Below are 22,750 nucleotides of genomic sequence, written 5' to 3' on the forward strand. Positions count from 1 at the left end.
TGCCATCTGCAAACAAATAAATTGTTCACACACAAATTGCAACTTTCCTGCCTAAAAACGTGAGAACAAGGACCAGGAACTGGGTGCTCCAAACAGGAGTTAGACTGGACCCAGTGCATTAAACTTGGTTTCTCTTCCCCTGCAAAGGCGGTGCCAGATCTGCCGAGTTTCTCCGGCACTACTTCCTTTCTATTCGCCACAAGCAGGAGCAGGAACCTCCCCCACCGAAGTCTGCTCCTCTGTTTTATAAGGCCATAGCTTCCCCGCCCAAGGATAATCCTACACCGGCCGGAGCTTAGAGGCAGGAGTTACCTGGGGACCAGGGAGTCGGCTCTCTGGAGGGTGGTGGTATCGAGTTCAAAGAGTGATGCAATATCATTTCCGTGAGGCACCGACACCAGTGTGTACATGATCTTCTCCACTAACTGGCGTTTGGTTTTAGCTGGCAACACGTCCCCGTCACTCTGAAAGGAAGCAAAATGAGACGGAACGTGGGGGTCAATGCACTCGGCTTCATGACCAGATCACCTCCTGCAGAAAACGTATCAATATGCATTTATTGGGGCTCTCTGGGCACTTCAGTAGTGTCTCTGTCTCTGGGCTGGAAGCTCAGGAGATGTATCAGAATGCGCTCAAACACGTTAATTAAAAATAATGGAACCAATTGAAGGACTGTGACCAGCACCATATATGGTGTGCACTTTGCAGAGTAAAAAAAAGTCAGCACAGAAATACAGCGACTGTCTCGTATATTAATCTCTCTCTGCACCTTCCCTGTAGCTGTAGCATTGTATTCTGCATTCTGCGCTATTGCCCTGACGTATTTATGTAAGACGAGAGTTGTCTGGTGATCACACAAAACTTTTCACTGTATCTCGGTGCATTTGACAATAATAAATCAAATCAAATTCCCCTCGGCCTGATACAGTCTACCGCTCTCAAACTCAATGTTTGATTCCAGACACCGGATATTTGAAACTGAAACAGAAGTTGCTGGAAAAGCTCAGCAGGTCTGGCAGCACCTGTGGAGAGAAAGCAGAGTTAACATTACGGGTTGAGTAATGTTCTGTGGAAGGGTCACCGGACCCGAAACCTTAACTCTGATTTTCTCTCCACAGATGCTGCCAGACCTACTGAGCTTTTCCAGCAAACTCTATTATTGTTTGATTTCCAGCATCTGCAGTTCTTTTGGTTTTTTTTCCCCAGACAGTTTAAGTCAGTGTTGGGGGGGGGGGGGGGCACTTGGGAGTGCAAAATATGGTGCTACAACATATTTGCAGATTTTGAAGTCAGTGGCAATAAAACAGTAAAACTGGTTGAGGTTTGTAACTTGCCATCAAAATCTAACCTGTGAACATCACTAAGGAAATCCCCAGCGAGGATATTATTCCCAGTGCTGTCGAGGTGTAACCCAGTCTGACTTGTACAGGCCCCACTGCACCGTGCCAGGAAATTGCACTTCCTGCACCATTTTGCTCACCGCTGCCTAACAGCGCCAGGGACCCGGGTTCGATTTCCACCTCAGGCGACTGCCTGTGTGGAGTTTGCACGTTCTCCCTGTGTCTGCGTGGGTTTCCTCCAGGTGCTCCAGTTTCCTCCAAAGATGTGCAGGCTAGGTGGATTGGCCATGCTAAATTGCCCGTAGTGTTCAGGAGTGTGTAGATTAGGTGGGTTGTGTGGGTCTGGGGATGCTCTAAGTTTGGTGGGGACTTGTTGGGCCAAAGGGCCCATTTCCACACTGTACGGAATCTATGATATCATTCATCAGCTCTATCTTCTTCACTTCTGACCTCACCAGCACAGGGAGTGAGAAGTGATTCAGAGATAGGATCTCCAAAAAGTATCAATCTTTCAGCTTCTCTTCCAAAATCTAAACTCTGCCTTCAAAACAATCTCCTTTTGCTTTACTTTATACCTTTGAGATTTTGTACCTTAGTAACTATGACAGCACAGGGAACGGCAACATTGTGCACTTTTCACTGTGCTCAAGTACAAGTGACATAGGACATAGAACATTACAGCACAGTACAGGCTCTTCGGCCCTCGATGTTGTGCCGACCGGTCATACTGATCTGAAGCCCATCTAACCTACACTATTCCATGTACGTCCATATGCTTGTCCAATGATGCCTTAAATGTATCTAAAGTTGGCGAATCTACTACCATTGCAGGCAAAGCGTTCCATTCCCTTACTACTGAGTAAAGAAACTACCTCTGACATCTGTCCTATATCTTTCACCCCAAACTCTAACTCACAAAACTTTGCAAGTTTACCCACGTTTGGATGCAGCTCACATTGCTGGATAACCCGAATATCCTTTTAAACATTCTGCCTAAGCTACTGTACGAGGAGTCAGGAAGTGGTCGCCTTCGGTTTGCTGCAGAGATGGAGGCAGACAGCTGCAAGACTCTAAGATAATGAAATGTGAGGTTGGATGAACACAGCAGGCCCAGCAGCATCTCAGGAGCACAAAAGCTGACGTTTCGGGCCTAGACCCTTCATCAGAGAGGGGGATGGGGTGAGGGTTCTGGAATAAATAGGGAGACAGGGGGAGGCGGACCGAAGATGGAGAGAAAAGAAGATAGGTGGAGAGGAGAGTATAGGTGGGGAGGTAGGGAGGGGATAGGTTAGTCCAGGGAAGACGGACAGGTCAAGGAGGTGGGTAGGTAGGAGATGGAGGTGCGGCTTGGGGTGGGAGGAAGGGATGGGTGAGAGGAAGAACAGGTTAGGGAGGCAGAGACAGGTTGGACTAGTTTTGGGATGCAGTGGGTGGAGGGGAAGAGCTGGGCTGGTTTTGGGATGCAGTGGGGGAAGGGGAGATTTTGAAGCTGGTGAAGTCCACATTGATACCATTGGGCTGCAGGGTTCCCAAGCGGAATATGAGTTGCTGTTCCTGCAACCTTCGGGTGGCATCATTGTGGCACTGCAGGAGGCCCATGATGGACATGTCATCTAAAGAATGGGAGGGGGAGTGGAAATGGTTTGCGACTGGGAGGTGCAGTTGTTTATCGTGAACCGAGCAGAGGTGTTCTGCAAAGCGGTCTCCAAGCCTCCGCTTGGTTTCCCCAATGTAGAGGAAGCCACGCCGGGTACAGTGGATGCAGTATACCACATTGGCATATGTGCAGGTGAACCTCTGCTTAATGTGGAATGTCATCTTGGGGCCTGGGATAGGGTGAGGGAGGAGATGTGGGGGCAAGTGCAGCATTTCCTGTGGTTGCAGGGGAAGGTGCCGGGTGTGGTGGGGTTGGAGGGCAGTGTGGAGCGAACAAGGGAGTCACAGAGAGAGTGGTCTCTCCGGAAAGCAGACAAGGGTGGGGATGGAAAAACGTCTTGCGTGGTGGGGTCGGATTGTAGATGGCGGAAGTGTCGGAGAATGATGCGTTGTATCCGGAGGTTGTTGGGGTGGTGTGTGAGAACGAGGGGGCTCCTCTTGGGGCGGTTGTGGCAGGGACAGGGTGTGAGGGATGCGTTGCGGGAAATGTGGAAGGCGCGGTCAAGGGCGTTCTCGATCACTGTGGGGGGAAAGTTGCAATCCTTGAAGAACTTGGACATCTGGGATGTGCGGGAGTGGAATGCCTCATCGTGGGAGTAGATGCGGCGGAGGTGGAGGAATTGGGAATAGGGGATGGAATTTTTGCAGCAAGGTGGGTGGGTGGGAGGAGGTGTATTCTAGGTAGCAGTGGGAGTCGGTGGACTTGAAATGGACATCAGCAACTCATATTCCGCTTGGGAACCCTGCAGCCCAATGGTGTCAATGTGGACTTCACCAGCGTCAAAATCACCCCTTCCCCCACCGCATCCCAAAACCAGTCCAACCTGTCTCTGCCTCCCTAACCTGTTCTTCCTCTCACCCATCCCTTCCTCCCACCCCAAGCCGCACCTCCATCTCCTACCTACCAACCTCATCCCACCTCCTTGACCTGTCCGTCTTCCCTGGACTAACCTATCCCCTCCCTACCTCCCCACCTATACTCTCCTCTCCACCTATCTTCTTTTCTCTCCATCTTCGGTCCGCCTCCCCCTCTCTCCCTACTTATTCCAGAACCCTCACCCCATCCCCCTCTCTGATGAAGGGTCTAGGCCCGAAACATCAGCTTTTGTGCTCCTGAGACGCTGCTGGGCCTGCTGTGTTCATCCAGCCTCACTTCATTATTTTGGATTCTCCAGCATCTGCAGTTCCCATTATCACAGCTGCAAGACTCGGTTTAGCCTCCGGGTGGCGCCCACTGCCCACTAACCGGGATTCTGTCTGAACTGCTCCAGGTAGAGCCGGACAACCTGGTGGTGAAGAGCTGGATGAACACAACAGGCCAAGCAGCATCACAGGAGCAGGAAGGCTGGCGTTTCGGGCCCAGACCCTTCCCCATTTCTGACGAAGAGTCTGCACCCGAAACACTAGCCTTCCTGCTCGGCCTGCTGTGTTCATCCAGCTCTACACCTTGTTGACCAGTCCATCAGCTCAGTGTGAAACAAGATTTCAAAACAAAATGTGAAACAAAATCCAACATGCAACAGCACATCTTGTGGACAGAGGCTTTGGAAACATTCACACAACAGATTCAGATACAATTCTTGGCAAAAACTGAGAAATATTCCTGTTTAAACAGCTCGGGCCCCCCCCCCCCCCCCCCCACCCCACCCCACCCCACCTGGAAAGCCACAAAGCTGGAGGGGATCGAGAGAGATTCGCACACACACGTACCACTCTAAACAACATTAGACAAAAACACAGTCTCACTTACCACTCCCTTTGACTCCAGTTGATTGTTCTGATAGTCCGGATTCACCTAGAAACAAAGAATCAAATTCTGTAATGCTGGGCGAAAGCACGAGGAAATGGGCGAGTAATTTTTCACCCGGTTTTTGGGGCAAGGGGAGGGGTTGCAGAAGTTTGGAGCGAACTCCATCAGTAAGGCCTGACAACAACTGAATTTCGAACAGTACAGGACAGGAATGGCCCACGATGTTGCGCTGAACATGACGCCAAATTAAACTAATCCCTTCTGCCTGCATTCGGTCCATATCCCTCCATTCCTTGCACATTCATGTGCTTATCTAAAAGTCCTATCAACACTGCCTCTCCCACCACCCCTGGCAGCGTGTTCCACACTCCTACTATTCTCAGTAGTAAAAAACCGGCCCCTTGTGTCTCCTTTGACCTTTCTCACGCTCACCTTAAATGCATGTCCCCTAATATTAGCCACTGCACTAAGGAAAATACTCTCACCATCAAGTCTTTCTACATTTTTACAGTTTTATAGACTTTGATCAAGAATCCCCTCAGTCTCCACCGTTCCAGAGAAAACAACCCGAGCGTGTCTAGCCTCTCCTTGCAGCACCTACTCTCTAATCCTAGCAGCATCCTGGTAAATCTCTTCTGCACCCTCTCCACATCCTTCCTGCAATTTGGTGACCAGAACTGATGTTTCCCCATGAGCATCTGTAAGCTGGAGAAAACTTCTGAGCTAATCTGCTCCCAATACTGAAACAGTCGCAACGGCGCAGAAGTAATAGCGAATCAAAACTATATATCAGAAAACACATTCATTTTGTGGTGGTTCCTCAGTATTTTGTGGGCAAACTTTGCCACACTATAACTAGGATGTCGCAACCCAGTTAAAAGTGAAATAATAACAGAAAATGCTGGAAGTGCTCAGCAGCATCTGTGGACAGAAATCAGAATTAACTCAGGTAGAGACAGCGACCCTTCCTCAGAATGGGCAGGGGTGAAACAATATCAGGTTGTATAAAGGTGATACAATACTTTCATCAATGATAACGTTTAAACAGAGCACACACATCAGCCTGGTTAGTGTGCGCACTCACTTTAGGGTCAAACGGACTGTGCTGCAGGACACCAAACAGGATATAGACTAATATCTGGGGACCGCAGAGAGGGAGTATCATTTTGTCAGAGGTGATGTGGTTTTGAGGGATTGGTTTAGCCTGCCTTATCAGCTTCAGGTGGAGATAAACAATCTCTAGCACCCATGACTCATTCAAAACACCTTGCTTAACACCATCGCCTCACAGACAGAGTTTGGTCAGTCACCCGACTGCAGTTTATGGGGTCAACCTGTGCGCAAAATCAGCCAACATGTCACATACATCTCAACAGTAGACAAGTTTTGGAAAAATAAATTCATGGCCTGTGAAGCAATTGAAGATGGGCCAACAGCATATGCAAATGTAAATATACTGACGTTCAATTTAGATACAAATATATTATATTTCTCCTTTGCAATGTTGATAGTGTAACCAAACAAATAAGATGTGGATTCAGCCCAATGAATATGGTTATCACATTTATCCACATCCTACCAACGGGAACATTTTCTCTTGTAATTAGTTCACAGGACGTGAGCATCACTGGGTGAAGCAGGCCCATTCCTAACAGCCTCTGGAGAAGGTGGCGGTAAGCTGTGTTCATCGAGGAGCTCCTCTGTCCACAGTCTAAGAGAAAGATGGTTGTGGTCATCTGAAGCTGACTGCTAACCTAAACCCCGGGGTTTCTCAGGGCACAGTGCTCTAGCATCCATTTTCTACCCCTTCTCCCACTGTCAAAGAATCCAGACCAGGGAGGTACGTTGGCGATTCCAGAATGCTCAGGGAGATAACATTAGCTTTCAGCAGTGTCACCATCAAGAAATTGCAACGGTGGAGGATGTAACTGGAGCCGATCTTCGCAGAGTCTGTGTCCACTCTCAGAGTGAACCGTTACACACAAAAACTGCCAAACTCAAACATGCCCAATCCCAGTTTCAGCGGGAGCATCGTTTGATTGGCTCAAGCAAAAGCCCAGTTAATGACCTGCACACCCCAAAAAAATATAAAACCAACCCCTGTTAGGGCACACCTCCAGGATGGGCACAGCTCAAGCCTGGACCTTCTGCCACAAGCCTGGACACTATTCACTGCACCATAACTCCTTCAGCCCTGCTTATAATTAAATGCAAGCAATATGCAGTTAACAAGGTGGGGGGGGGGGGGGGGGGGCATGCTTGAGCATGGCTTACACTGAGCCCACCGAAGTGCCAGTAATAACCATAGCTAACCTGCTAAAAAGGTAAACCACACTGAAAACCGGTCACCCTCAGCATCGCAGGGATCATTACTAGGCAGGACACTGCTAGACCAAAGAGTCTGGCCACAGTGTAATGGCTGGCTCATTCCACAGTCAGGGATATCGATCTCCCATCGGACAGACTTCCAACAACAGCAAGGCTCGCTAGTTTAACCTGTTAATACACGCCTCCGGAGCTGGCAGGACCCGAACCCAGGTCTTCTGGGTCAGAGGTAGGGACATTACCACCGTGTCACGAGAGACCCAAGCACTGTGATGGTATACTGAGCACACACTTACATGGCCTCTACAACAGCGCGACGCAAGGCTCCGTCCAGGAGAAAGCAGCTTGGAGCTGGTTCGGAACTCAGACATCCACATCTCCATTACTGATCCCATGTGCACGCATGTGTCAGCGTATGCCATAAAGTAATACAATCAAATAGCATGGAAACAGACCCTTCGGCCCGACTCGTCCACGCCAACCTAGTTTCCCAAACTAAGCGAGCCCCATTTGCCTGCACTCGGCCCATATCCTTCCACACCTTTCCTGTTCACGCCTCTGTCCAAACATCTTTTAAGTGTTGTAATTATACCCTCCAGGTTTGGACTCCCCTACCCTGGAGAACAGGCGCTGGGTATTCATTCTATTTACACCCATCATGATTTTATAAACCTCTCCAACGTCAATCATCAGCCTCCTCGGCTCCCAGCCTATCCAACCTATCCTTAGAAATCAAACCTTACAGTCTCGGTAACATCCTTGTTAAGTCTTTCATTTTTACACCCTTTCCAGTTTAATAGCATCCTTCCTTTAGCAGGGTGACCGGAATTGTACACAGTACTCCCAGAGTGGCCTCACCAATGCCTTGCCCAGCTGTAACATGACACACCCCAACTCTGATACTCAACGCTATGATGGATAGTGTGCCAAATACAAGGGGTGGGAGGTGTGTGGGGGGGGTGTAGTTGGGAAGGCTGTAGGAGAGCGAGGGACGGAGACTCTCCTTCAGTATGCCCCTCTTGATGTCTAAAGAGGTCAGATCTAAAGTGGGCAGCACAGTGGCTCAGTGGTTAGCACAGCTGCCTCACAGCACTCGGGACCTGGGTTCGATTCCACCCTCGGGCGACTAGCTGTGTTGAGTTTGCACATTCTCCCCATATCTGTGCGGGTTTCCTCTGGGTGCTCCAGTTTCCTCCCACAGTCCAAAGGTGTGCAGGTTAGGGTGGATTGGCCATGCTAAATTGCCCCATAGTGTGCAGGGATGTGTAGTTTAGTTGGGTTATAGGGAAATGGGGCTCGGTGGGATGCTCTGTGGGTCAGTGTGGACTCATTGAGCTGAAGGGCCTGTTGTTTCCACACTGTAGGGATCTATGGTTCAGAGTAAGGGACAAATCTGAAATAAAAACATTAAAATAAAAGGGTCACTGGACTCGAGCCATTAAATTCTGTTTCTCCCTCCACCAGTTTCTGGTTTGAAGTGAGAAAGCTGACGGGCAGAAGAGAGAGTGTGTTCAGGGTGCAGTCCAAACCTTCCTGGAGGTGAAGGTGACAGACACAAGAGCTCAAAGTAAACCACTGCCACCAAATGGTGCATCTACTGTGTCATGAACACTCTGCGTCAGTGCCAAGCTAGTATTTTACCGTACACCATCCTACCTCTGCAGCCAAGTAATTCCCCGTGGCTAAATGCTTGAACCTAAACAGGCTGTTCCAGTGTCCAGCTCCACTCCGACATGGGTCATGGTGCACCACCTGTAAAAAAGGAGAGAACAGCTGAGTATACACGCGGGAACACTCCCACCGTAAACAACAGGACACCAACAAGTGAAAGACATTAAGATGGCCATTGAGCTGCGAGCATGATTTAACAATTAGGCTCATCAGCTACGTTCATGCATGAGAGCGAGAGCTTCTGCAATATACCCACCAAAAAGCACAATTAAAAGAAAATGTTCCTCCTGTTATAATTATGAGAGAAATGTGTTGTTTACCATTGTGTTTTCTTTATTTTGTGCTGAATTTTAAACCTGAATTTTGTATTGTTAATGACAGTCTGCAAGGCTCATACTCAAAGATATGCTGGGCCAAGGCAATTGTACCCGGGAGTGTGTGGCCAAAACATTAAAAAAGGTTCTTAAATATGTTGCTAATTCACCTCCAACACACAGTGTGGTCACTAAGTTCTCTTCAAGGGCTGTGTCTCCATCTTAACTCAATCTTTATTTCCAGGGCAGCAGATACATGGGAACACCACCTCCTGCAGCCTCCTTTCCAAGGCGCTCCCCATCCTTGCTCGGAAACATATTGCCTGTTCCTTCACCGTCGCTGGGTCCAAATCCTGGAATTCCTTCCCCGAGGTCTATCTACAGCAGGTGTACTGCAGCGGATGAAGAAGGGAGCTCACCATCACCTTCTCAAGGGCAACCAGGGAGGGGGGTCCAGGGCTTTGAGCCAGCAGCACCAAAGGAACTGTGATACAGCTCCAAGTTCCACCTCCTTTACTCTTCAAAAGAAAATTAGGGGAGCCCTTTAAGGAATGAGAGGAAGAGAATGTTTTCACCTCAGAGGGCTGTAGAACTTTGCAATTTGCTGTCTTAGAAGCTGGTGGGAGTCAGGCCACGAAATATTTTTCTAAGGGCGAGGTCCATGGAGTCTAGCTGGGCAGGGGGTCAAAGGTTAAATCGGGGTAGATGGGAATTCAGAACACATCCACTCAGCTGATCGATAACGCAAAACCTCGTCCAGCATAAAACAACCTGTGACAATGATAACACGGTGTAGAGCTGGATGAACCCAGCCACCCAAGCAGCATCAGACGAGCAGGAACGCTGACATTTTGGGCCTAGACCCTTCTTCAGAAAGGATCTAGGCCCAAAACATCAGCCTTCCTTCTCCTCTGATGCTGCTTGTCCTGCTGTGTTCATCCAGCTCTACACCTTGTTATCTCAGATTCTTCAGCATCTGCAGTTCCTACTATCTCTGACAACGGTGATAGATTGCTTTTTTGGGGTGGCACGGTGGCTCAGTGTTTAGCACTGCTGTCTCACAGCACCAGGGACCTGAGTTCGATTCCACCCTCAGGTGACTGGCTGTGTGGAGTTTGCACACTCCCCCCCCCCCACCCCTCCCCGTGTCTCTGCAGGATTCCCTCCGGGTACAGGCCAGGGTGGATTGGCCAGGCTAAATTGCCCATTGCGCCCAAGGGATGTGCAGGTTGGATGGATAGGCCATGAGAAATACAGCATCACACGGTGGGGGTGTGTGTGTGTCTGCGTGAGTGTGGATCTGGGAGGGATGTTCTTCAGGAGGATTAATGTGGATTCAATGGACCGAATGGCTTCTTTCCACACTGTAGGGATTCTATGAGGTAATTCTCTAGTCTTTCAAAGCTCCTTTAAAAATAACGCAGAATTAAGCCATTTAGATCAGGAGTTAAGAGAGAATTTTTAATAACATATCTGTTTGTTCGGCCGATTTGAGCCCCAGGATTTTACCTCAATCTCCCACAGTGCTTTGGAGCTGGTTGCAGAGGTAGCTGACTGCCTCAGGGTGGTCCTCAAGAAGATGTGTTGCTGTTTCTTGTACTCATCACAGGTGAGGAACTTCTCCTGTTCCGCATGGAACAGCCTCACCACATCACCCTGCAGGTTAACAGCAGCAGAGAGGTTACATCACAGCGATGCCAAGAGCAGCCGCGAGAGAAAACAAAATAGGACGGGTTGGCAGCTAAAAGGGAGCTAGAAATGAGGATAGTCACTGACCCCTTTAAGAGCATCGTCCCGATAATCACTATGTTTCATGAACAGAGCAATCTTCCAACTTGTGTTGCAGTTCAATGCATTCACCTGGTATTTAAACAGAAAGGTTCCAGTTATCTCAGTCAACAGATGAGCCAGCAGTTCACTAACAGTTGGCCTGTTTGGACTTACCTCCTTGCAGCCAGGGTTATCCAGTAATTCCTGATTGCTGGCATGCAGCGGCTGGCCAGCATTGACTGGATTTAAAACCACTTTATCTCCCACAACCACCTACAGACCAAAATAAAACAAAAGCAGGTGACTGATACAGATCGCCAAACTTTCTCATTATCAAGTTACACTTTCACTGTTGTATTGAACAGTAATCTCACAGGTCAACCACTGGTTCAAATCTCTGTGGCAGCTGGCAGCATTTAAATCCATTCCACAGACCCACGTGATTCCAACACCTTACCTGCAGTACCAGTTACACCCCCTAGGCAGTGCTGTAAAAGGTATTGTCAATGTCAAAATTTCATATTATATTACTTAATAAAATAATAGCCAAGTGGCAGCTCGTTGTTTTACACTGTAGGCTCTAGTTATTGAATGCTGCTCCGAAACATTGCAACATTGAGGTCAGGCCGTAACTGCGATGGTGAGAGTTGGGAAGGTGAAGATGTTCTAACAAAGTAAAGAAACATGCAAGCTACTTTCGATCTCATCATCCCGCACTTTCCGACTTGGTCGGCTCTCTCAGATTCTCATCTCAACTCAGTCTTTGTGCCCTCTTACCATCCCCATCCCAGGAATACTAACCCCAACCACCCCCCCCCCCCGCCCAGCCCCGTCCCAGGACCTTTCCCATCCACTCTCAACCTTTCCCACCCTAGTGGCCACCCCACCATAATTTCACCCCTGCACTAACTTTCTACATTCCGCCATTCCCAAAACATTCTTCCGTGATACGGCCACTTCAGATTAATGGAAGCTCGATGAAAATTCCTCAGACAAAAGTGAGTTTCTCCCACAGTCTGTCCTCCCAAACCACCACCACACCCCCCGACACTGAGTTTCCTCCTGCCCGCCTATCTCATTAGCGCCGCCCTGCCCCAATTGGCAGTGAACAGTATATCAGATAGCCTCACCTCCCCATATATCCAGAGTCTCCAACTAAGCCACATAGTCACCCCCTCCACATCGAGCAGTCTTTTATACACCTCTCCTTCCCACCAGGCCCTTATCACCACTGCGCACCCCCCTCTCCCCGACTACATGATCATTATTTCTGACTCCCCCAGCCCCACCAATGTCCAGTAGTCAAAACCACTCCACCTCTCCGTCCCGCTGTTCTTCTTTTTTCCCCTCGGCCATCCACTGCTGCACTCCTTTTCCACTGTCTCAGGCACCCTCGTAATCTCCGGCACCCTATCGCCCCCTTCCTCCCACTCCTCTCCCCAGATTCGTGCCTCCACCTGGATATTCACCCCAAAACCCTCAGACGCTGCTGTCCCCAGACCACGGCTCCCCATGTGTGCTACCACAGAGGGGATGAACCCGTACAGAGTTGATCAATAACACATCACAAACCTGGGTCTGCCGCATGACAATTGTGGAACTATTCTGAACAAGTCGGTAAACCAGTCTCAGTCATGAGCCTTCAAAACGGAGGGTCAGTGTTTAAATAAAGTGCTACCGTGGAGCTGGTTTCAATTTATCGATATTGATACAAAAGGAATCACCAATCACAGGCTCACGTTCTCCAGAAGGATAAAAACTGCTGACAAATTCATCATGTTCCTACATTCTAGTGTCCCACGAGAGGTCAATATGTTCCTACAAAATCCGTGGTGTGGGCACAAGCAGTAGTCGGTTTGTTGAGCTCTGGGCATCACTCAGTAGCTGGGTCACAGGAGGACTGTCACGTCAGTGTCAGACCAATGGACTAATTTTATGGAGCAGGGCTATCACTTTGGATGGGAGCCATCAATAACTGGTGGTGAAGAGCAATGAGGCCTCAGGAGGGATGTCAGTTTCTGTCAGTACTCTTTCCTAAATACCACAAACCACTGGCTGGTGTCCAATCAAGCCAACAGCAGCTTCCTTGTTCCCAGTGACCATATTTCTGAAGGGTCCAGGCCTGAAATGTCAGCATTCCTGCTCCCCTGATGCTGCACTCATCCAGCTCTCCACCTTGTTATCTGGATTGCTTGCCATTTTAAAAATAAAAAGCCCGAGAGAGAGAACGCACAGTCAGTCAGTCTTCACGGGTCATCAGCCGGTTCTCCTCAGTGGGTACCTCGACAAGGTCCGGTGTTCAAGAGGCTCTAGTAGCAAGCGGTGAACGGCCAGGAAGTCGACCAGGGAATTGTGAAAAAGGGACTCGATGAGTCCAGGGCACTGTGAACCCTGGAATGCTGAGTGGGAAAACTTGTCCCAGTGCTGACAGAACCCTTCAAGGGATGTTACTGCCGCCCCGTACCAAGCGACATGGATTACACTTGACTCCAGCCCCACACCACATGTTGGATTCTAAACCTCCTTATAACGAGGAAAAAAAAATTATCCCGTGCCAGAACCCAAGGAACAAAATGACCAATGCATTGCTGTTGGATGTAGGGACGGGAAGCAAGGTACGAATCAGCCATCATGTAAATTGGATTAAAACCAAAAGGAGAACTGCGGATTTTGTAAATAAGGAACATAAACAGAAGTTGCTGGAAAAGCTCAGCAGGTCTGGCTGTGAAGAGAAACCAGAGTTAATGTTTTGGGTCCTGTTCTGATGTAAATTGAATAGTGGGCAAGGGCTCGTTCGAGAGGCTGAGGGGCCTATTTTTGTTTCTGTTGTCCCAACGAATCCCAGAGTGAGGAACAACATCAGGGATCAAGATAACTTCAGAGCCAGATCTCCTAGTCTCCAGATGGTTGGTAACTTAAAGATGGTTAAAGACAAGCAAACATCAGGATCTCTCCCAGTGCATCAACTCAACAGGAGATTCCAGAAAGATTAAACCTTCCAACATGCATTTGCCCAGCACCCAAAACCCCATGCAAATGTCTTGGACTCTGCACTGGGGGCTTTTGGGCAAGGGCAAGGCTTACCTACCTGGAGTAACCTGGTAAATACAGGACAGACTCAAAGCTGCTCCAACGTCTGGGTATCTATACAACAGATCCCCACCTCCTCAACTCTCCCTGTACCATCCGACACCACACCCCTCAGCCTATGACATCCCCAACCCCACCCAATACCCTCATCCAAAATCACCCTGCCAACTGTACCACTCACTCACACACACCTACCAAAACATACCCAAGTGTTTCAGCGTGTTACAGAGAGGGGAGACTTAGCAGAGCACATTTAAGAAGAGATTTTGTGACTTTTCCACCTCCACCATTCTGGAGGGGGCCAGATGCTGAAGTCCTGGATGGAAATGTGAGCCCTACCTTCAGTTAAAGGCAGGAGGGAGGGAGGAGAAGGAGGAGGAGGAGGGGAGTGTAGAGGCAAGTCGGAGAAGACTGTGTTGGTCAGCGCTGTTGAGTGTTGTGCAGTGTTTATGAATGTTAATCAGACTTACATTATCACCTTCACTCCTCAGTTTCCAAAAAGGCTGAATGTAGAACCAGGAGCCCTCATTGCCAGAAATGTCCAAGGAGACTCGCATTGCGTTTTTTTCCAGGAGGGCTGGTAACCTCTTGTTGACCGTGAGGTACTTGTTGCTTTTTATGTGCAGTAACTGCAGTCAAAAACAACACAAGAACATCAAACAGTGGATCGTTCCTTTAATCCAAAGACAACCTAATTCCGTACGCATCCTTTACTTCCAATTCCACCAACTTTGTCCCTCTTGAGCAGTAGCCCTCTTCAATCACCATTGATATCCATTCTTTCAGCTTCCCTCAGTCCTACACACGGGAATTACATTGCTAATGCTCTCTCTTACCACCTCTGCCAGATATAGTTGGCCTTTGACCAAGAGTCTGACCTCCTCCCCTACCCCGCCAACCCACCATCCTCCCTTTACCATCACCTTCTCTGGCTCGGCAGTTACTGTTTTTGCCTCTGTTCAGCGCGAGGCACTTGTGATAAATAGCCGGGAGTTTCAGACAGGATGGGACTACAGGTTTGGAAGAGAATAGAAAGGACCCACAGGGCAGGAGAGAAGTGCAGAGGATGAAACGCAAAACTGGGAGGGCACTAAAAGAGAGATCTGCTCAGGGAAAGCACATTTCAAGAGGAAACTTCGTTAGTACAGACAAGTTGGACCAACAAACAAACAAAACAGTCTGTTTCCATGCTGTATGAGTGTATGTGGGTGGAGACTTCAGGGAAGGAAGAGAATGTGAATAATAGATGGGCTGAATAGACTTCCATGGGATGTGGGTCTCACTGGCTATTTATTACCCGACCCTAACTGCCCTTGAACTCAGCAGCCCAGAGGGCAATTACATGTCACCCACATTGCTGTGGGTCTAGAGTCACATATAGGCCAGACCATGTGAGAATGACCTGAAGGACATGAATTAACCAGATGACAATCCTAAAACAATCAGTAATGGGCAAGAGGTCACCATCACCTAGACTAGCTTTCAAACCTAGATATTTTTTATTACTTTAGTTTAAATTCCACCAACATCTATGGTGGGATTTGAACCAGTGGTCTCGGAGCAATCGCCTGGGCCTCTAGATGACATGGTCCAGTGATATTACCTCAAGGCCACCGTCTCCTCCTTAGTGATGGATGTCATTGGCAGATGGAAAAGGATAGCACTGGATAGAGAGATACAGAAAGGTCACTGTGAGGCAGGGACCAGGTATGTGATAATGATGATCACACAGAGATTCCCTCCAGTCTCGGGGACATGGCAGGTTAGTGTCCATGAGTCAGATGATGTGCCACTCCTCACTAGAGTATCCAGTCCCCTACCAAGCTCTTCTAGGCTACCAATAAAAGTCATTGAGCGGAGGAAGCTGACTCATGCAGTGAGCAAGGAAGAGGTAACTCACCTGAACAACATTGCTATACTTCACCACCTCCCCGAGCAGCTTCCTGTTCTCTATCTCATTCTGTTTCTGCTCCAGTTCTGCTGCTTGCTGGAAAACACATTTATGCTATTTCAAATGAACTTCACATGACAAAAGAACACTCAGCGCAGGGACTGAGAGGTCGTTCAGCCTACCACTACTATGCTAGCATGCTGTACTTGCTTTCAGATCACTCCCAGCTCTTCCCCCAGTCCTGGAGTTGCTTTCCTTCTCAAAAATATATCTAGTTTAAATGATAAAGTTGCTACTGAATCCTTTCTGGTAATGCGTTCCTGATCATTTCACAGCTGACCAATAGTATACTTTACACCTATGCAAAAGTTTACACTATTGTCAAACAGAGGGTCCCTGGACTTTTACCTCCTGGATCACCAAATTACACCTCAAGTCCTGCCCCTTTCTTCTTAAGCACTTTCCCCATCCATGAGCACCTCACCTTCACCCTACCTATTTAGCTCCCACTTAAACACCTTGTTCCTTATGCCCTCCACCAAACTCCATCTCAGTTTTCTCACAAAGCTGCATTTGCTGCTTGTCCCCTTCAACCAGTGCACAAAACAGTTTCGCATGGTCCGTGATTTTGACTATCTCAATGCGTCCTCACTGTTTCTATAATCATTGCCCTCATATCTTCTCTTTCTCTCTATGGAAAATCTCCAGGCTTAAAATCACAGCCACCCACTGTGCTGTCATTACTCTGATCACTTCCTTGTATCTTTGCCCATTTGCACCCTACTTCCCTCTCCAAACCCTACTTTCAGTATCCATCCTAGAAAATCTCTCTTCAGTTCAGTTACAATCACACTCTCAGGATCCCCACCACGATCTGCTCAGTTTGTTCAAGGGAACTTGCCTCCAATACATTCTCTCCCTTGCGCTAGGCAACCTAGCCATATTGCTCTCAAAACTCCCATTACCCAAGTCCTGAACCCAGCTCTTCTGTGCTGTCCTGTCCTTCCCAAGCCCTTGCTGTGAGCTCACCTTAGCCAGGAGACCCATATCCTGCTCCCTTTAACCTTATCTCCAATAACATGGTGATCTCCCAAGTTCCTTTCCTGGAACCCCCACATCTGTGAATCCCATCGCCAACTTCTCTTTCCTCTCCAAAACCCTTGAATGTGTTGACACTCCCGATTTTTGTTTAAATTACAAATTCATTCATTCAGGGGATGAGGGCATCACTGGCCAGGCAGCATTTATTGCCCATCCCGAATTACCCACCGGGCAGTTAAGAGTCAAAGACATTGCATTTTAGGCCAGACCAGGTAAGGATGGCCAATTTCCCTCCCTTAAAGGACGTTAGTGAACCAGATGGGTTCTCCCCCCACCCCCAAAAAAAAATCGACAACAGATTCCTATTCATCATTAGATTCTCAATTCCAGATTTTTATTGAATTCAAATTCTACCAACTGCCACAGTGGGAGTTGAACACTCAATCCCTAGGACATCGCCTAGGTCTCTGGTTTAATAGTCTAGTGACAATATCATGAGCCCGTTGCCTCCCCTTGTGCTCATTTTGTTGCAGAACTCTCCCCAAGCAGGTTTCTGTTCTGGAAATTCTATCACACGATATCCTCGAAGTCTGTGCAAAAGAGGACTTCTGCTTCCATACCTTTAACACATTTCTCCGCTTCATTCTCCTCTAAGCCCTTCCCTCTGCTGTTCTGTCCTCTGCTTGGGCTTCCACGCCACTATCACTACCTCACAATTTTCTTGTGTGCCCCACTGTGCCTGGGAGCTGAACGCTAGATGCTTTCTGCCACTCTGCTGTGCCCAGCATCTCCCTCAAACAGTCACCATCCTGGTGATATGTGCATCCTCACTGGTCAACATTGACGGGAGCAAGTCGCTAAATCAGGTCCCAGAAGCGGAACTCAAACTGAACGGGACAAGAGAACAGCAGATGAAAGCGCACACATATCCTTAAGTGCAATGGGGTACCTGTAACTTTCCCAACAGTGCAGCTTCGGTATTGCCTTGTTTCGACTGCTTTGCTTTCCAGAACTGTTTCTGCGCGGAGTACCGGTTCATGGGGCACACTTTGAAAAGGCAGTCTGGGGATAAACAAGACTAAAAGTTACAGAGGATCACAAACTCAATAACTGACGTTCCAGAAGACGATGAAACCCGTTGTGTTGACATTGTTTATCTCATAAAATGGCCCGATTTGTAAATCTGTTGTAAAGAGCAAAACATTTTAGCTCCTTTCTTTCTAACGCTTCAATTCCTGAAAATAAAGATGAATTTTGCACTTCCACACATGTCATTTCCTCATCTAATGGAGACAACCAGACTGTTCCTGTGATGTTAGCCTTGCTGGTACTGCTTTATGGTAAAAATAAAGGTTGCCGTAGTCCTGTTCTCGTTTGAGAGAGACGACTGGAGGATCACCAGGCCTCAGGCGAAGGGAGAGGTTGAGGAGGAGAGTCATTCATGAGAACCTCAGCTGGTGATGGGAACTGAATCTGGTTGTACTGAGTTTGCGGCAGTATCCCTTTCTCATCATGACCCCATTACGGTGCTGGCAAGTTGCTGGGACCTCGGGAGCTGAGAGCACCCCTTACATCAGCTCGAAGTTAGGGGGATGGGCTGGGTCTCACACGCACGGTGGTCAAAGCTGGAACTCTCCTCCACAAGCAACATGCACTCATCACCAAGACGTGGGATCTCACTGTGCACAGTCACATCCTACACCTCCATGACATAGCACACTGCGACACTACAAACTGGTGTCTAAATATTGTATACATACCAACAGGTAACTCCAGACAACAGTCACATACACCCCTCAGAAATGATTCAACGCTCAGGGATATAAAAAGTGCCCTGTATCTTTTTCTGCCTATTTACTTGTGGGTTGTGGGCATCGCTGGCTGGGTCAGCATTTCCTGGCCTTCAGAAGGTTGGGGGTGGGGGGTGGTGGAAGAGGAAACTGGGGGGTGAACTGCCTCCTTCAACCACTATAGTCCACCTGCTGTGGGTTGATCCATAATGCCCTCAGGGAGGGAATTCCAGGATTTTGCTGCATCTGTTAAATGAATCTCTTTCCAACCTGTTAATCTATATATTTCTACATTTCATTCCATGCCTCTGTTGATTTATTGTTGAGACTATTTTTGCTAAGCGATTCCACATGCTTCCTCTAGCAGTGTGTACTACTATCTACAAGATGCAGAAATTCACCAAGCCGCCTTTAAACTGCGCCCTCCAACCCCAGTGACCTCTTTCACCCAGATGAGATAAAAAGGCAGCAGATAAATGGGGACTTTACCACCTACGAGCTTCCAGTTTTCCCCTGCCAGGCTTCCACCCATTGACTCCATCTGCCTCGGGAAGACAGCCAACATCAAATAGCCCTGCCACCCCAATTATAATCTCCTCCGTCAGGCAGAAGATACAAAAGCATACACATACTAACAGGTTCAAGAACGGCTTCTTCCCCGTCGGTATTAGACTGCTGAACGGACCTCTCAAACGTTGAATTTAATGTTGATCTCACTCTTTGTGCACCTTCTGGGCAGCCATCACATTGTATTCCTTGCTATTACCCAAATGAACTTTGTATTGTGGTCTATCTGTACTGCATGCAAAACAAAAAACTTTCACTGTACCTCGGCACGTGTAACAATAGTAAATAGATCAAAATCGGTTCAGGAGCCTCGCTTCTCGATTGCTGTAGTCCATGTTGCAAAGGAGCAAGTTTCGCATCTTCCTTCCTGGGGAGTACTCTGCTGCTCCCTCATTGCCCCTGGATTCAGACAGGACCTTCCTAACAGTCCTGCAGCTGGACTGACATCATATAGACTGCAGCCCCTAAGCACGCCTCATGGGGCAATTAGAGGTGCCGAATATATACACAACAGACAACACCTTGATGCTGTCATTTTCATCCTTGCTATCAGGTTCCCCCCCACTCCCCGCAGATCAATCCACATCCTAACTCCATCCCCTCCAACCCATAGCTTTGAGGTGTCTGCACTCCGACCTCTCCAGCTTGATCCCTTTCAAAGACAGAGCCTGCACCTTTAGCTACCCCCGTCCCAAATTCCGAGAGGTCACTCCCATTCTCAAACTCCAAAAAAAAGATGCTCCTTAAAAGCACTTCGACAAAATCTCTGCTGACCTGTGAGCTGCTAGGTCTTGGCTCGGTTGCTTAGGATTTCCTAATTAAAACCAAACACGTGGAGCTCGGGCATGAATACAGAGCACGCTGGAGAAACTCAACGGGACTGGCAACATCAGGAGGCAGAAACAAAGTTAACATTTCAAATCCAATGAGACTCTTCTTCAGAACATTAACTCTATTTCTCTCTTCATAGGTGCAGCCAGGCCTGCTGAGTTTCTCCAGGGTGCTCTGCTGAACACTGCTTGTTCACTTTCCTTATAAACACCTCATGACATGGAGTACAAGTGTCAAAAAGACAATGTTGCAGCAGGACATCTAGTCTTGCTAACTTGCTAACTCAGGGCTTCCTGGTTTTTCTCCAGGTTCAGCACCAGATATGCAGCTGCAAGAATTAAGTAAGCAAATGGAAACAGGGTTAGGCGTTGGACAAAACAGAGCTGACCATTAATGGAAAACACCCGTACTCATTCATACATAAAACGCACCAGCAACACGCACAATAAAAAAAAACAAATTGTGCCATTCACATCTCAGGACCCTGGAATGGTTTAATTTTGTGTTGTTTCAACTACTACAAAAAAAAAGGGAAATATGGCAAATAACAGCAGTTTAATAGGCAAGTTGGTGTGACTTGGCGATAAAGTGGTTTAGGAATGGGCACTATCCAAGAGCCCAGGGGAACACCCTTATTTTACCCCCCACTTTCACCTAAACAGGCAGGTGTGGCCCTTGCTTTGCATTCTCCACCAAATGTGGCTGTTGTTTAAAGTTTCCAAGAAGGAGACAGATGGAGTTTTTGGGGCTAAAGGGATCAAAGGCTGCCAGGAGAAAGTGGGGAACGGGGAAGGGGTTGGACGATCAGCCGTGGTCACGTGGAATGGTGGAGCAGGCTCGAGAAGGGTCTCGTTCCTCATGCTTCTATGCCTTTGTTTGACGGAGACCTCAGGCACCCCAGCAATGCAGCTTTCCCCTCGATACGGTGCAGAATTGTCAGTCCACATCCTGCATGTTGAAGTGAGACATAAACCCACAACTTTCTGAATCAGAGAGGTTGAGGGAATCTGGAAAATAGCCCGAGGGCCCTTGTTGTGGTGATATCCAGCTCACAGGAGAATTAAAACAGCAACTTTCAATTAATGCAAGGTTCAAATCTTTATCTACAAAACAATGACGTTATAAAACTTACAACAGGTGGGAACTCTTTGTGGAACACCTCTGTTCTGACTGTAGGAATAATCCTGACCTCTTAGTTACTTGCCATTTCAATAAACCATCTCGCTCTCAAGTGAACATTTCTGTCCAGAGCTCGCTCCACTTTTCCAACTAAGCACAACGCAAGCATCTCATGTTCCACCTGTGAGCTTTACAGCCTCAAGATCGCACCTTTAAGTCCCACAACTTCAGAAACTGACCGCATGGTGTGCACGGACCGTATTTTCCCCCAAAAACTGCCACACACACCCCCACTGGCTCATCTTGTTTGTTCAAAAACAGAGATTGCTGGAGAAGCTCAGCAGGTCTGGCAGCATCCGCAGAAAGAAATCAGAGTTAACACTTTGGGTCGAGTGACCCTTTCTCAGACTGGGCTAACATGGTCCGTGTCTTGCTTACTTCGCTGTCAGCTAAAATGTTAACTCCTTTCTTCTTTTCCACAGAAGCTTTTAGATCACCGTCGCTCTGACATTCTCAGTCTCTCTTTCAAATCGCCAACATCTGCTGCCGTCTGCTTTGAGTGACCCAAAAAATGCAGCAAAACCACATTCAAATCCAAATAGTGGGCTAGCAGATTCAACAAAACCCAGAACATTTCTCTTAATAAAAACCACAACAAATGACAGTTTTGAAGGAGGGTCACCGAGCATGAACCGTTCATCCTGCTTTGTAGTCCACAGCTGTTGCCAGAGATGCTGAGATTTTCCAGCAAATTATGCTTCTGTTTATGAAATACTGATTGTTCGGGATTGAAAGGCACATCAATAATAATGGCGGCCTCACCTACAGGGCTAGAGCAGAAGCCACCTGGTGGCAACAACATTTGATTAATAAAAGCAAAGAATTACTACAACAAATAACACGATACCCTGCACCAGGGAGGTTCCCAAGGATCCCAACCAGCCTGTTGCCCAACTCCCCTCCGCTATTTCTGAGGAAGGGTCCCACCCTGAAACGCCAGCTTTCCTGCTCCCCGTGATGCTGCCTGGCCTGCTGTGTTCCTCCAGCTCCCACACTGTGTTAGCTCTGACTCCAGCATCGGCAATTCTTACTCTCTCTCAAATCCTATTTCCCTTTTCTAATTTATCTTTGAGTGAAATAGAAAACGTGATTTTTTTTTAAAACCGAAATAAACCTACTGACTAGAATCTCTTATAAAAAGTCCTCTCATCTGAGGTGCGGCTTTGTTTGGCAAAGTTGTTTGCAAATATTTTAATTTATCACATTTACACTTGCAGAAGGAACTGCGTAAATTATTAATAGATGCCAAGCACAAAACACAGGAACCGTTAATAAAAACAAAGTGGACGTAGTTTAGCTGTCAAATGATGGCCTTGTCCAAGTGTTAACTGTTGCTCTGATTTAACAGTCATACATTAAACAATTCAGAGAAATCTCTTGACTAATACATCGAATGGATATTACTCAAATGTATGAGGTGGCAATCACAGCCAGAGTCAGGTATCTGCATTTGGGCAAACCGAGTTTCTTTCCCCCCCCCAGAGACGGTTGATAACTGCCAGTGAGTCTGGCTCAGTAGGGCAGATCCCCGTCAC

General features: G+C 47.9%; 1 protein-coding gene across 2 annotated transcripts in view; it reads right to left on the reverse strand.

Moving 5' to 3' along the window:
- The window catches only part of itpr2 (inositol 1,4,5-trisphosphate receptor, type 2), a 235,633-nt gene that overhangs the window by 152,624 nt on the left and 60,259 nt on the right, over nucleotides 1-22,750 (reverse strand). For both annotated transcript variants that reach the window (XM_059654708.1, XM_059654707.1), the window contains exons 3-11: nucleotides 17,798-17,910; nucleotides 15,817-15,903; nucleotides 14,387-14,545; nucleotides 11,001-11,099; nucleotides 10,833-10,916; nucleotides 10,566-10,712; nucleotides 8,728-8,823; nucleotides 4,747-4,791; nucleotides 313-464 (exon numbers count right to left, since the gene is read on the reverse strand). In XM_059654708.1, coding sequence (XP_059510691.1) covers nucleotides 313-464; nucleotides 4,747-4,791; nucleotides 8,728-8,823; nucleotides 10,566-10,712; nucleotides 10,833-10,916; nucleotides 11,001-11,099; nucleotides 14,387-14,545; nucleotides 15,817-15,903; nucleotides 17,798-17,910 — 982 coding nt within the window. The remainder of the gene's footprint in view (nucleotides 1-312; nucleotides 465-4,746; nucleotides 4,792-8,727; nucleotides 8,824-10,565; nucleotides 10,713-10,832; nucleotides 10,917-11,000; nucleotides 11,100-14,386; nucleotides 14,546-15,816; nucleotides 15,904-17,797; nucleotides 17,911-22,750) is intronic.

The sequence above is a fragment of the Stegostoma tigrinum genome, chromosome 25 (assembly GCF_030684315.1).
Source record: "Stegostoma tigrinum isolate sSteTig4 chromosome 25, sSteTig4.hap1, whole genome shotgun sequence".
Classification (NCBI taxonomy): domain Eukaryota; kingdom Metazoa; phylum Chordata; class Chondrichthyes; order Orectolobiformes; family Stegostomatidae; genus Stegostoma; species Stegostoma tigrinum.